General features: G+C 38.2%; 1 protein-coding gene across 1 annotated transcript; it reads right to left on the bottom strand.

The window, feature by feature from the left end:
• Positions 1 to 7,295: 7,295 nt before the first annotated feature.
• LOC107761224 (myosin-binding protein 7) lies at positions 7,296 to 12,409 on the bottom strand. The gene is made up of 4 exons (XM_016579420.2): positions 12,137 to 12,409; positions 10,552 to 12,046; positions 7,953 to 7,999; positions 7,296 to 7,800 (listed from the first exon to the last, which is right to left on the bottom strand). The coding sequence occupies exons 2-4, from the start codon at positions 11,905 to 11,907 to the stop codon at positions 7,698 to 7,700; spliced, it is 1,506 nt and encodes a 501-aa protein (XP_016434906.2). The 5' UTR covers positions 11,908 to 12,046; positions 12,137 to 12,409; the 3' UTR covers positions 7,296 to 7,697.
• Positions 12,410 to 16,284: the final 3,875 nt, after the last annotated feature.

Here is a 16,284-nt window from a genome sequence, read left to right as displayed (position 1 = left end):
TACATTTCGGAGCCAACCAAGCCGACTCAAGTTAGAACACGCATCCACATTGGCCTACCAACGAACTCCTTATCAAGGAAATCCTGAAGCTGCTCTTTCCACTCCTTTAACTCTGTCGGTGCCATACGATACGGTGCCCAGCACCAAATCAATACCGAAATCAACCACCCTGCCCGATGACATGCCCGGCCACAAGAAACACATCCGAAAAGTCCATCACCTCCGGAACTGAATCGATGGTAGAAGCCTCTACACTGACATTCATCATGAAAGCCCAAATAAGAAGGACAATCCTTCCTAGCCGTCCGCTGGGTCTTCGAAATATAAAACTACTCTACTAGGACATAATCTGTCGAACCTCGCCACTCAATCCGTGGCATTTCCGGCATAGCCAATAGCGTCGCCTTAGCGCAATAGTCCAAAATGACACAACACGGAGACAACCAGTCTAAACCCAATATCACATCCAAAATCTAACATAATGAAAGATCTGCTCGGGTCTCCAAACCCCCAATAATCACTAAATAGTGCCGATACACACGACTCACAATTACAATATAACTTATATGTGAGAACTTCCCTGACTCTAAGTCCATATGGCACATGACTCAACACACCTGATCCCAATCCTGTCGTTCGAATGCATACCACGCCTCAAATACCCAATCATTCCATGGGAGATATTCTGAAATTCCTCGGTGCCACCAAGCAAACTCGAACACCAGCCGTCGATCTAACAAGAAGGTGCCGCAATACTACCGAAGTACCATCAACTTAATCACATTGCCTTTCCTAAAACATATACCCTCGCCAAGTCACTCCAACTAGCAATACCATTTCCTTAATCATCTGAAGTTCATCCCCCTAATTATCTGAAGCTCATTTCTCTAATCATCTGAAACTGCCCGTGTTGCCTAAGAATTTTATGACTTTCCGTTCAAAACTGAATTGTAACCTTACACACTCAAATCTCGATCCTCCACACTTACACACGCAAATCTCGATCCTCCACACATACCGCATATACCATATCATCCTAGGATAATTATGAGAACTTCATATCCATTCCGAACCACAAGCAACTATGCACTCAACTAACCAAGAACTTTCCATTGAGCCCAACCTCCAAGAAAATCACTATACATCCCCTGCTCCTCACGCCGGCAGAACTATACATCTCTAACTACGGTAGAAATCGACAAGAATTCTCCGACTCCCCTTTGCACAACAAGTCCGTCAGGACCGAATCTTCTTAACTCAGCCAACCTATGCAAGCCACTAAAACCCAAGGGCATTGCCGCGAAATACCCGTAAAAACTCATTACCTTGAACACCCCCAAGGAGCTAATCATATCCTTACCATGCCGATCCAGTCTACTACCAAACTACCCTATCTATCCGAGTTCCCTTCTGATTTACCTTCAGCTTGATATCCCTCCTTGCTATATCATCACAATTCCTAAACCCAGATTTACCACACGGAACCCAAGCATAAAGCCACATCGTCTCAGGCTCATAAGCCGTTAATACTCTTTTAAGTGTTCCCCAAAGCCATTACCTTCACCTTCTCGATACTGATATATAGAATCCTATAATTAATATTGAAAATACCACAAGTCTTGCCATCTTCCACTGAAAACTCAGTTTCTAGCCATAAGTACAACTTGAAAGCCTCCAATTATTGCATGTAGAGTTTTGAACACAATAGGACCATTCTGTAGAGCCATCCACTCTAGTCAACCTGCAGTTAGATTGATTAAACGAACCGAACAACTTGTGCTTCACTAGCACTCCGATACTGCAGAATGTGACCTCATTCCAATATAACCAAGCAACTTCCTGCCCTATGCACCGAGCATTCCTTACCAACCACAACTCAAATCATTCCCCGATTCTCGTACACCCATAAAGTATAACATAGCCTTTATTGAAATTTCCTTTACTCGAGCCATAACTGATTCACAAATACGCCTTGAGTTGGAACCATTAGAGCACATAACCGTGCAATCAACTATTCAATAGTGGGCTCCCCCACTTGGCTCGAAGCCATAGATCAAAACACGTACCATAACTCATAACGCATACACTTTATTGCTGCCATAACACCATAGTGAGATTAACTCAATCCTTCATAAGCTCGTGGAACACAGACCATTTGGTACTTCATATCTTCTACAAATCTCGCATTTACTCTCGTAACAATTAAACCCACTTTCTTAAGCGACCCAAATTAAATTCACACATATATTTCACTTGTAAATGGGATCTTCTAACAGACAATATAAGGAACACAGACCATCTGGTACTTCATATCTTCTACAAATCTCGCATTTACTCTCATAACAATTAAACCTACTCTCTTAAGCGACCCAAATTGAATTCACAAATATATTTTACTGAACTCATACCGCAACATGAAATCTACTCCACTCCCAACTAGGAGACATGAAAAGATTCTTCACACGCCCATAACTCGGGCTATAACTCGAATCAAGACGGAAATCAAGCACCTAATAGTTCTTCTATCCTCCAGCATACCTTTCTCGTCACTTCCAAATCATATGAATACATCTCGCAGCACTAACATTCTCATTACATAGCCATCCAACTGTCACTTCCACTAATATGGAAAAATACCGAACATATAAATTCATAAGCACTACTCACACAATCAGCACCTCGGTGCTCAAGCTATAGGAAAAAATCCGGCTTCAAGTCCTCCAAACTGGCTCAACATCAACACACAGAGATCGTATCTCGCCCCTCGATCAGGAATCACAAGCCATCGATGTATATCTGATACCGAGCTCTCATGCGCGCATACGAACGCGTGGAAGCAATTCAAAGAGTTACTTTTCAAGCTGAATCAAGGACGCACGATAAGAATTCAAGAATGTGAAATTTTTCCTAAAGGTTTTGCAGCCTCTCGAGGATAAGTACAGACATCTCCGTACCGATCCGCGAAACTCTACTAAACCTGCTCATGACTCGTGAGACCTATGTAACCTAGGCTCTGATACCAACTTGTCACGACTCTAAACCCGAACCCGGTCATGATGGCGCCTCTCGTGAAGACAAGGCCAGCCACTTATACCCAATTCACTTTTTAAACAGTTAAATATCATAAAACCAGTCTAAAACATGATATAGCAATACTAAGTAGCGGATAATGTCAATAAGGTGCGGAAGTACAACCTAACACAGCCCTAACCGGGGTGTCACTAGTCATGAGCATCTATAATTCATAATACAAGTCTGCTAAGTCTATAAGCTAGTACAAATGTCTGAAAAGAGATAGAGATGATAAGGGAGTAGAGACACGGGGTTGCGGACGTCAATAGCTACCTCGTAATCTCCGGAAGCCCACCTGAAGCTGGAGGTATCAGCAGTCGGGAGCGGTACCAACAATGCTTGAATCTGCACACAGGGGTGCAGGGAGTAAAGTGAGTACTCCAACTCAGTGAGTAACAAATGTAAATAAAGACTGAAGGCAAGAAATCACGTAAAGCATATCAAGATGATGTATAGAAGTAGTTCAAAAACCAGTAAGAAAACAGTGAAGCTGTAAAATCTCTTTAAACATCTTAGCTCAGTTTAAACTTCTTTGAAAATGGCTTTTTCAATAGTACGCAAATGAATGCAAAACAGTTAGTGCAGATAAGTAGAAAAATCCGCCCCTCGGGCACAAATAACATAGTTTAACAAGTAAATGATAGGTAAATTTGAAAGATAAACACATAAAGGTTCGCCCCTCGGGCTCAATGTCAACAACTCTGCCCTTCGGGCAAATATCTCAGAACAATACCAGCCCCTCGGGCAATCACATAGAACGATACCAGCCCCTCGGGCAATCACATAGAACAATACCAGCCCCTCAGGCTATCACATAGAACATTCAGCCCCTCGGGCTATATCTCACATCACAATGGGTACCCGTGTTCACTAGGGTGTACAGACTCCGGGAGGGGCCCCTTACGGCCCAAGCGCAATATCAAGCCATATCGTGGCATCAAATCTAGGTCGTGGCCTCATATCAATCAACAAGACACCTCGTGGCGTACATATCTCAGGCCCTCGGCCTCATAATCAAATCAGTATCTCACTGCTGCAGCGTGCAGCCCGATCTAAAAGTATCCTCACAATACAGGCCCTCGACCTTACTCAGTCAAAAATCACATAAGCTACTCGGGCAACAGTAAAACATAATACTCAGCCCAAAAAATATTGTTTGAAATATCATTTCAAGTGGTAAAGCAAAATAAACTTGGCTGAGTTTTGAAAACAGTGAAAAATAACATGACTAAGTTCAACTATAAAATCAAAACAGTAAGGAAATATCAACAACAACCCCTGAAGGGTTCAAATAGCTGGCACTAGGCTCAAATGTGGCATTCAGTCCAAATAATGATGATAGCAATTAGTTTTCAGTCAAATACACGGTAAAATCATCAATCGAGACGGACCAAGTCACAATCCCCAATAGTACGCGACCCCACACTCGTCGTCAAGCGTGTGCCTCACCTCAATATAGCACTACAATGTGCAATCCGGGGTTTCAAACCCTCAGAACATCATTTACAATCATTACTCGCCTCTATCCGGTCTGAACTCTAGACCGCGATGCCTTTTCCTCTCAAATCGGCCTCCGGATGCTCCAAATCTAGCCGAAATCAGTACAAATCCATCAAAATATGCTAAGGAAACAAATCCCACTCGAAAATAATCAAATTATCATAAATTCCCGAAATTGGTCAAACCCGACCCCCGGGCCCATATCTCAGAATTTGACAAAATTCACAAAACTAAAATCCTTATACTCTCACGAGTCTAACCATACGAAAATTATCCAATTTCGATACCATTTAGTCCTTCAAATCATCATTTTACATTTTTGAAAGATTTTATAATTTCTTCCCAAATTCCATCCCAAAACATGAATTAAATGATAGATTCATGTACTCTAGCCAAATCTGAGTTAGAATCACTTACCCCGATGAATTTCTTGAAAAACCTTTGAAAAATCGCCAACATCCGAGCTCTCTAGGTCAAAATATCAAATAAAACCCAAAACCTCGTATTTATAGAGTACCCCACAAATTTCCACCTCCACGGACCGCACAAAATCGACCGCGGTCCGCACAAAACCAGTGTGGTCCGCACAAAAACGACCGCGGCCGCACAGGCTTTCCTCTGTAGTGAAAGGCTTTAGTATTTTGGCTATAACTTTCTCTACAGATGTCCAAATTGCTATATATTTATCTTTCTGGAAACTAGACACGAAGGTCTACAACTTTTATTTTTAAATCATTTCAAAATTCCTTGTAGATCAAAAGATATGTGCTTCCGAAGTAGGACTAGTGAAACGTTCTCCACCGCGGCCGCACATCATTTTGTATGTTCCGCACAGCACCTACCGTGGCCGCACTTCATTTTGTGTGGTCCGCGCAGCACATACCGCGGCCGCACTTCTTTTTGTGCGGACCGCGCGGGTGGGTTCCGAGGCCTGCAACCCTTCTGGACCTGCTACAGCTATGATTTTCGGCCTAAAACATCCCGGAACCTACCCGGAACTCCCGGAACTTCAAACCAATTGTACCAATACATCCCAGGACATTGTTCAAACTTGTTCAAAACTTCGGAACACTCACAACAACATCAAATCACCAATTTAACATAGGATTCAAGCCTAAGAACTCCAAGAACTCTTAAATTATGCTTTCGATCAAAAAGCCTATCAAATCTCGTGCGAATGACCTGAAATTTTGTACACACATCCCAAATAATACAACGAAGCTACTGCAACTCTCGGAATTCTATTCCGAGCTCTATATCAAAATCTCACCTATCAACCGGAAAACGCCGAAATCTCAATTTCGCCAATTTAAGCCTAAACCTTCCACGGACCTCCAAAATGCATTCCGATCATGCCCCTAAGTCCCAAATCACCTAACGGAGCTAACCAAATCATAAAAACTCCGATCTGAGATCATATATAAACAAGTCAACTCTTGGTCAAACCTTTCAAATTTAAGGTTTCAAACTGAGAGTTGTTCTTCCAAATTCATTCTGATTACCCTGAAAACCAAAACCAACAATTTACATAAGGCATAATATATCACACGGGGCAAGTCATGCCCGAGAACTGGCGAGCAAAGTGCAAAAGCTCAAAACGACAGATCAGGTCGTTACATTTTAACTATCAATGCTTAAGTAAAAAAAATAAAGTGAGTGGATTCCAAAAGTATATTATATAAAACTCTTAACGACTTATGTAGAGGATTAAAAAGTAATGTGTATTTTAACTGTCCACAACGTATATATTTACCAATTTATGGTCTCTTATGCATTTTTAAGTTAATTGATTCATTTCATACCATATATATTTTGATTTATGTGTCCATGATGATAAATTGAATTTCTTTTAGGTACAACTGTCCAATAAAAAGAGCATGAAAATCACAAAAATATTGTTCATCTCCTTTGTGGTGAGCTTAAAAAACTTAGAGTTTTTTTACGACGCTATTTATTTCTTATTTGATTTATGTACAAGGTGGTTTCCGAGATATTAATAGTTACATGAGGTGCAGCAATATTGTATACTTAAATTTTTATGATTACTGATTGGTTAATTATGTGGTCTTTTGGGAGTTCTTTTTAAAGAGCAGTTCAGATTTAACAAATTCCTAATGTATAACGAACGTAATTAAGTTCTTTTTTTACCTGGCCTTCGTGAACTTGAATGTTCAGAAATTGTGAAGCATTCTTTCGGATTACCGCTGCAACTTGTACATATACGTTAATGGTTTTGTGTTTGCCAATCCTTGATCCTTGATCTCTCAAATTTTTTACTTCTTTCTAGAATATTTATTGTGGTAAAGGTAAAATAAGAAAAAATAAATTAAAATTTTCTATGACGAAAAGTATTTTGAAACAATTATATCTAGCAAAAGTGACTCGAGTAAATAGGAGACCGGAGGGAGTACTTTTATCCATTTCCATTCCTGTTTTATCCATTCTATGATTCTATCCAATCAATGTCTGGTTTTTGGCAGATTCAGATAGCAAGGTTTATTTTGGAGGTTTCTTTGGGTTTGACTCCTAATGGACTAATAAGGATTTCACTTGGCCCCTCTCCCTCCCAATTGGGGGGTAAAATAGGTAACAAACGAACAACACACAAATGGTTTTCCCAAATTGAAAGTTGTACTTGCACTCTCTCTTCCAAAATTATCCACAATTTCAGTAACAGGATTAACTGTTCAGGAAAAGAAACATGCTTCAATTGGGAAAACAAATGGAAAAATTGCACTCATATTCGATTTAATCAATCATGTCCCAATCACAAAACAAAGCATTCATTTCTGATTGGGACCCTAAAAAAGGTTATTCACAAATCTACAATATACAGAAGTAAACTACCTAAAGGGAAATTCCAACAGACCAGGAGAACTAAAAGCCATATGGCTAAGGAACACCTATAATTGTGCCGACTGTTTCAGCAAGACGCATTCAATTCCAACAATCAAGTGAAAACAACTTGCATGAAGTAATCCAGTACTCAAATTAGCAGCAGCAAGGCATATACGGCGAGGAAAAATGAACATCCAAAAACAACTAATCTTGACTAAAATCGATTCTGCATTCATGCCAATGAGTGCAAGAGATTCGGAAGCCGATGTGGACCAATGGGATTGGTGTTACACCTGCGTACTTGAAAGACATCTCCATTGGCCAACACGAGGTCCCTTGTCTAAAAGCATTAGCAAGCCCGCATTGCTGGCTGACAAACCAAACAAGTACCTAAACAAGCAACGTGATGATTTCAGTGCCAATTATCTAGCTCAAACTATAACTTCTAGCAGGCAAAATTAGAAACAGATTTTGCTTTCAAAAGAGTACAATATGAGCAATAAGATAAAATAGTAGTACTAGCTTTCTAATGATCAACTCACTTGGATCGACGAGCTTTCCTTCTCCACAAGACGAAGGATATTATCCACTGAACAGGAAAAAACAGAAACTATATCAGCAATTATATAGCAGAACACATGACAAAGGAGAGCCAAAAACAAACCGAGGGGAATTAGAGGGTAGGGAGCAAAGCGTGGCAAAATTTAATAGCAAAGCGTTATAATAGCTTCTCAAACCCTTCTCCATTCGGCACAGAAAGAAAAAGAAGAAAGATAAGCATAAACAAAGTTCACGGAAATAAAAATAGATTACAAAAGTTTACACAGGTTAACTATATCTTCTGACCCAAAACCTTTACTCTCCTTAGAAATCACTAAAACACAATGCTCATCCTAAATAACCACTGAGGCGAGCTGCGAGTCAAACATACAAGTCAACATGGATCAAACAAGTAGGTTCGATAAAAGAGCTGCCTGTAATAAAGCATCTATCTCAGTGATCTCAAATTGAGATCAAATGTAATCTCGATGGCAGATTTCATAGGAGACTCCTAACAAGTTGCTGGATCGAAGTAGTACATTATACATCTGCCCCCCAGCAGCGGAGGGGGTAAGTAGTTCGCTCCAAAATTGTGTTCACACTGAGCTCTTCTTGGATAGGCTCAATATCTTACTTAAACATAAGCTCTAGAGGTCGATCACCTTTCCAAAAAGTTAAAAAGTTTATCCAAATACATAAACCAAAGGGTTCTTAAATCGACCAACTATGAGTCACACTAATTCTAACCAACCAAATGAAGCCAAAATATATCCCACAGCTCAAGCCAAATGAAAGTAATGCAAGGAATATTTTCAACCCAACTCTAGATTTTCCCACAGTTCATGCTCACCAGAAAAATATTTATCTCGTCATTCTATTTCTTGGAAAACTGTCATTGTGAGTTTGCTCACATTTTCGGCCCCAAGATCGGATAAAGGAGGAGAGTTACGGTAGGTTGAAGCCGACGTAAAACTAGTCTATTTATGATGAACCCTCACAATACTGAATACGGCCTAAAGGAAGTGACATCGATAGTAACCATTCATATAGTCGACTCCAACTAGCTTGGGTTGGGATTGAGGCATAGTGGTTATATTCTATGTCCAGAAAGGCTCATCCAATTACACACATAAACTGCAGAATAAGTGACTTTTCAAATTTTGTGAGAGTTTGCATTCTTCCGAAGCTTCACCCAGTTGGAAACAACTAAATGGCAAGACAGATACTCACAGAGAATAGTCAGAGCATCAATAAACCGAAAAAGATTAGTGTACTTGATTGAAGTACAGGAGTGAACATTCGCTAAAATATGCATAAAACAAAGTACTCCCTCCATCCCATTTATGTGAAGGTGTTTCACTGAATACAAAGTTTAAGAAATAAGGGACTTTTGAGACAAGCTAAATATAGGCAAAGTATCAAAAGTTGTCCTTACTATCAATAATTAAATGAGTTGTGAGAATTCCATATGTCGTTTCATTTTCTCTATTCTAGTAACAGAATGATCTTTTATATAAGTAGGTCCAAACAAGTCATGTCATTAAGGGTAAAATTAGAGTGCTAACTTTTAATAGTTTCAAAACAGAGAAAGGTATCATTCTTTTTTGAAAAGACTAAAATGAAAGTGTCCCGTAAAATGAAACATAGGGAGTATGATAGATAACAATTTATCGATTGGTATTCCTAGTCTGGAAGCCCATATCATAATAATAAGTAAATTAGGCTATAATACAGTAAAAATGCTTAACATCATATACATGAACAATATTTTGGCATTTTTATTTTTATTTTTTTATCATGTAAGAAATAGACAAACAGAATTGGTAAAACTGAGATGAAGCGAGGTAAGAAGAATTATGGTAAACATATCTGTTAACATGGGACTGTAACCTTAATAGCTGAGATGTAGTGGTTCAAAGCAATGGAAATTAAGGAAGATAAAAAAGAAGAGGTAACGTCGGCAAACTGGCTCAGCATACAGGAAAATGGAGATCCAGAACATTTCTAGGAACCTAATCAGTATCCTTCGTATTTAGACCATGATAGGAAATCATCATTACTGATATCATATGCATCAAAGATATGCCGCCTTAATAATAATATCTTCCAGGCGTATAACAATTTATGAGCATCCAAAATAGTTCGAATTGAAATTGCTGATGTAATCAGTGATATGGCCTCCTTTCCTTTTTTAATAACAGAAAAATCCCGAGCGCCAGTGGCACACGAACTCGATGGATAATGGGCCTGCTTCTCAACCCTTCACTTAGATACCAGACTTTTGTCTACATTAGTGTTCGAACACATGATGCACACATAACCCACACATCACGCACTGCATTCTTACCATTAGAGCAAAGCCTTTGGGGCAATGATATGGCCTCCTTTCAGCTTAACATAAAATATTAGAGTTTTATTCCAGAAAATGATCAGGAAAAGACTTTTCAAAGTATCATGATACAACAGTTGCTCCTAATGTGCTTGCAATTATCTAGAACAGTGATTTTAACATAGGACACATACCATATGCAACACATACTTTGTGTTGTGAAAATGAATTTATTGAGCACAGAAAATGTATAATCGCAAGTAAGATGGTACCTTGAATATTGAAATGAATGAAAAGCTCGTGACTACAGATGTCTTCCTCACAGGCGTCCTCCTTGCTGGAGACATTTCTTTGCACAACTGCTGAGCAATTTCTTTAAGCAATATCAGCTGTGCTTTATCAGTCCGCATAGAAACGATAGCCTGCCTCATTGATTCCCGATCAGCCTCGAGGGCCTGCAGCCTAAGGTACAGCTTCGTGACCTCAGGATCTCCAAAATCGGTATGATTCAGCGAATCTCTTGGGGTATGCCCATCACCTATTCCTGCAGAAGCCTTGGGCTCTGAGGTACCATTATATCCAGAACCCTGATGTATAGAGTCAATTGTATACACTCTGTCGTTCAATTCACCTCCAACTTCCGATGACTCGTCCACCTTCCTCAAGTTTGCATACTCCTCTGTTTGCGAATTTTCTGTTTTTCCAACACTTCCACCGTACTTCGGAGAACCTGAGATAAAATCAGAGCTTATTTCTTTATTTGTTACGGGAGGGAATTGAGTGACTATTGCTTTTTCAAGGATATCGTTATTAAATACTTCCCCATCAGTCTGACTACTTGGCATCAATTCTAACCGATTGATCCTCTGATCCAAATCTCGCAATTGGTCACATGATCGTGGGGTCTCTCCGAACGCATATTTCTCAACGTCCACAACCTCATTATCCACCTCTGTGTACACTTGGTTTTCATTAATAGTGCATTTCAAGGGAGGGTAATCATACAAAGAAATTTCAAAACGGTCATCAATGCCCTCGCTGACACTATCATTTCGGCCATAACGAGCCTTCTCTATCTCACCATCATACTCAACCTCAGACTCCAACAGCCCATAACTCAACATCCTATGCTTATACATTTGCACCTCACAAGTCAACGACTGGATCGTCTCCTCCCTCTTATACAACAAATCCTCCAACGCCATTATTTCCTGCTGATCATGCGCCATTTTCTCCTCCGTGAACATCTTGAACTGCCTAAACTCCATTTGTGACTCGGCTTTTTCCCTTTGCAACCTCAAGATCATCGACATGGCTTCGTTCGCAGCCGAGGAAGCCGCATTCCTCTCTTCCTCCAACTCGACACTCAGTTCTTGAATTGTCTCCTGTTGGCTCCCAACCATTTCCCTAAGAGCAACACACTCGTTCTCCATGTCTATACGAGCTGTTTGAGGCAAAATCAGACCCGGGATAACAAATTTCTTCTCAATTTCATCATATTCGTCCAATTTTCGCTTCACTGTCCGAATCCAAGTCCCCGAAAAGGACCTGTTTGTTATAGAACAATTACACTCGCATTCACAACATTTGACCTCACTGGTTGACGGGGTCGTATTTGCAGAATCCATCGACTACCAATAAAAACTACTTTAAACCCTAAATCAGGAAATATCCCATAAATTTGTACAATGAAAAATATCACAAAAATCCCTCCCTTGGAAAATATATATGTGTACGGGTTTGCCCTTTTCCCTCAAATACGGAATCCTGTAAAAAAGAAAATGATTGAAAATCAAATCAAATCAGAGTTAGAAAAATTACCGTAACTAAAAAGAAGAGAGAGTAAAATTAGGGAACCTGGAATTGGAAAAGAAAAAGGAACTGAAGCTGAGTAAACGGAGCTCAAATATTCCCGGGAATTTTCACGGGAAATACCGGGAGAGAATTTGGGAACCCTAGTTCTAGTTTTCTGTTTCTTGTTTCGTTTGATTTGGTTTGGTTGCTTCGTGTTTCGTGAACAAAATGATCTGTTTTCTGAATTTTCTTTTTTACTTTTTTTAAGATTAAGATATTTTAGAGAGGGAAAGGATATTGGACAATTCTGGCGACAGCGTCGGACTGGGCGGCTAAGGAGTGTAATTGTTTTTTAATATCATTAGTGTTTACTATTTAAATCTTTCTTTTTATACTATTTGAATTTGAATGATATATCATAGTCGTGGTTTAGAGGATGAGGTGGAGTCTTGAAAGACTCAAGTGTATTTGGTTATTGTTTTTCTTTTTTCTAATAAATGATATTCGTATAAGTATGAAAAGTTCAAATATATTATTTTATACTAAATAAAATATGAAATGATGATATGGACTAAGTAAGCTAGGAGGATAATATCTATCTCCATTTTTAATTTTAGCTTTAGTTTGTTTTATGCTTTTGGATGAAATGAGTTGATAATTATGGGATTTTAGGTTTAAATAATAGAGATAAAAATACTAGATAATTTCTTTTTATGTGTCCAAGTAAATGCGGACCTATGTTATTAAGAGAGGGTTCACCGACAACCGAAAAGTTCGACAAATTTTCATGAATCCATGTATATGTTTTTAGAAAATATTGATATATTAGTAGTGACATCCTATATGCAAAGTAGATTTTGGTTGAATGTAAAAATGTACTCCCGACCTTCAAATTCTGGACCGTCACTATGTCCAAGTCTTGGTGGATAAAGTTACTCGAAATCGGGTAAAAGGATGAAGATATTCTATAAATTCATTGAGGTGTTAACAAGTTAGTCCGAATATCACCGTTGTGGAGAAAAAATATTCTAAATATAGGTGTCATCCCCATCAAATCTAACTAGGGTCGTCTGAGGATATTTTGGTAAATTATTGAAGGGCCCCACTAAAGTTTCATTTCCTTCACACCTCACTGCGTTTCAAGCTAAGACGTGTCCTTATTTTAATTTGTTAGATTGTATTGTTTGAACGTGTCATCAAATAGTGACCTCCAGCTGCTCTCTTACTTTTTCTTTTTTGCCCAAGCCACAATTTTTCTCATTTGATGTAATTTTGTTCCTAGCTAATAAAAACTTTTATACCTATAATTCTGATGATTTTCTGGCCCCAATCTTCTTTTAATTAATTATCCATCGGTCAAATATATTAGGAAGCTATAGGATTACCTCTTTAACTTTTTTTTTTTTGGAAATTAATCGAGAAAACCTATTTGACTTGGTAGTACTAAATTATTCTCAATAATATTAACTTTCCGACGAAATTTTATATCACTTTGGATTTTATATTAATAACCTGAAACAAATTTTAAAAATTTGCAAGAAAAATTCATTATTTCACTTGAAATAACACATTAAATACACTGTGGCATTAGATAATGCTTGTAAAAAAAACTGCACCACCAATGAATAGGTAATGTTAAGAGAAATAATTTTGTAAAATTATTAGTGTTAGTCAAATAATTTTGTTATTAATGATATTACAATACTTATATTTGAATTGATCAAATTGCAATATATTGACATTTTATAATAAGCACTTGATAGTTTTACTATTCTTGGGTCGTCTTACTCCAGACTATGCATTTTCATTGACTAGCATGTATGATTTATTGTAGCTGATTTATTAACTTTCATATGAGTTTACTGTGTTATCCCTTTCGATTTTAAGGAAAAACTATCACGTGTATATAAGTGATGGCACATATACTTTTGTTTAAATCTTATGGTGGACTTGGTATCATCTTTGAATACTATCAACTGAAAAAGTTACTCCAAGAATCACGAGCTACATGATTCACTAAAGGAAATGAAAAAGAAAATTTAACACTGAAATATTTATAAAAGAAAAAACTTTTTTGTTTACATCATTGAGATTTTAAAAAAAATCCGTATTTATTAATTTTAGAATTCGATGTTAGAAGTAGAAAAGGAGTTTATGACTGGGAACGCCAAAAAAATATTCAAAATAAAATCAACTAAACTGAATCAAACTAATTTATTGTTAACCTCAAAGAAAGATTTGAATACATTTATACAAATGTCACTGTAAATCTATCGGTATTATGTTGGGCACGTACGCAAACCGGGCTTCACTTACCTAGTAATTTATAAATAATCCTTATTTAGGACGGGTAAGATACAAAATTAAAATAATTTTGGTAAATAAATTTCAAATATTATATAGGTACTACATAATTATTTGGATGAACAAGTGCGCGTCAATATTAAAAAACCCAAAATAACAGACGCCAATCGGATCCGGGTCTTGGACTCAGTCGGTAATCTCTTCTAGGTGGGGTTTTTGGTCGTCTTATAGGGTTTTACCAGCACATAGCCGTAATTCCAAGTCCATCCTCACGAACTCATCAATATAGTCGAAAGGATCGAAATAATACCTCCCAAATCTCTCCCCTATGTTCTTTATATGCTGCATTTTGTGTTTCTTGGTATTCTATACTGGAAATGTTATGGATATGGTTCTCCACTGGAAGAGTTGCTTCACATCGAATGCTCAAAATGGAATCTTTAGCCTCATTCCAATGTCTATGCTCACAAATTCAATATTTTGCTCATGACCCACAAGGTTCTTTTTCCTCTAGACATTACCAGAAGTTTCCAGATAGTTCCATTGAATGCTTTTCTGGTGACCCACAAAGTTACTTTTCCTCAAGAATCATTCTTACCCCTAGAATTGTACATAAAACTATATCAAATTGCCGTTCTGACATTCTTGCATTTTCATTTTTCTTATGGTGTGGAAAACAACATAACTACTTTCATGACAGAGCCACATTGACCCATATGATTAGTATTGTTTCTCGGTTGACGCAGAGGTTTAGAACAGTGAAAGGGATAGTTAAGGAATTTGAGGAGGTTGGTTGTGTAATAAAGCCACAAACTTTGATGTTTTTGTTGAGAATTTACTGGTTTGGTGGAATGTATGATAGGGTCTTCGAGGCGTTTGAGGAAATATTGAATTGTGGTTATACTCCAAATACTTTTTCTAGGAACATTGTAATGGATGTATTGTTCAAGATTGAGCGTGTGGAGGTGGCACTTAGAGTTTTGAAAGAAACCCAGGTTCCAAATTTTTTAACTTATAGCATTGCTGTGCGTAACTTGTGTAAGCTCAATGATATGGTTAATCTTCAGGATGTGCTTAAGATTATGTTGAGGAAAAGCTATTATCCTAATGAGGAGACATTTTCTGTGATTTTGAGTTGTTACTGTAAAGGAGGTCGGATAACAGAGGCAAAACAAATATTAGGTCTAATGATAGTTTTCGGTGTTCCTGTATTGGATAGAGTTTGGGGTATATTAATAGATGGATACTGTAAAGATGGCAACATGGATGCTGCGACTCACTTGCTTGAGAAGATGGTAGAGAGTGGGTATTCGCCAAATGTTGTAACTTACACGTCGTTGATCAAGGGATTTTTTGAGTCCCAGATGCCAAGCAAGGCATTTGGGATCTTGGATACCATGGAATCAAGAGGATGCTTCCCTGATTTGGTTTTTTGTAACGTGTTAATAGATAGCCTCTCTAAAATGGGGAGGTATGAAGATGCAGTTAATGCTTTCTTCCTTTTGCGGGAGCAAGGACTAACACCTGATTCTTATACTCTTTGTTCTTTGATTACAACTGTCTGTCTCTCTAAGCAATATGTTGAATTACCTCTGCTCATAACTGGCTTCGAGATTCAACCTGATTTAGTTGCATGTAACTCTTTTCTTAGCTATTTCTGCAAAGCTGGTTATCCTGCTGGTGCTATTGAGTTTTACAATGACATGATAGATAGAGGTTTCGTAGCAGATAAGTATACCTTTGCCGGATTACTGACTGGATTATGCAGCTCAGGTAGGATAAGAGAGGCAGTCAAGGTGTACTGTGGACTTGTTAGAAGTCACGTTGGGCTTGATTCTCATATAATTACTGTGATAATAAATGGGCTAATAAAATCTGGTAAATTTCACCAAGCTGTTAGCTTAATC

The sequence above is a fragment of the Nicotiana tabacum genome, chromosome 21, assembly GCF_000715075.1.
Source record: "Nicotiana tabacum cultivar K326 chromosome 21, ASM71507v2, whole genome shotgun sequence".
Taxonomy (NCBI): Eukaryota; Viridiplantae; Streptophyta; class Magnoliopsida; order Solanales; family Solanaceae; genus Nicotiana; species Nicotiana tabacum.
This window is presented reverse-complemented; position numbering and strand designations above follow the sequence as displayed.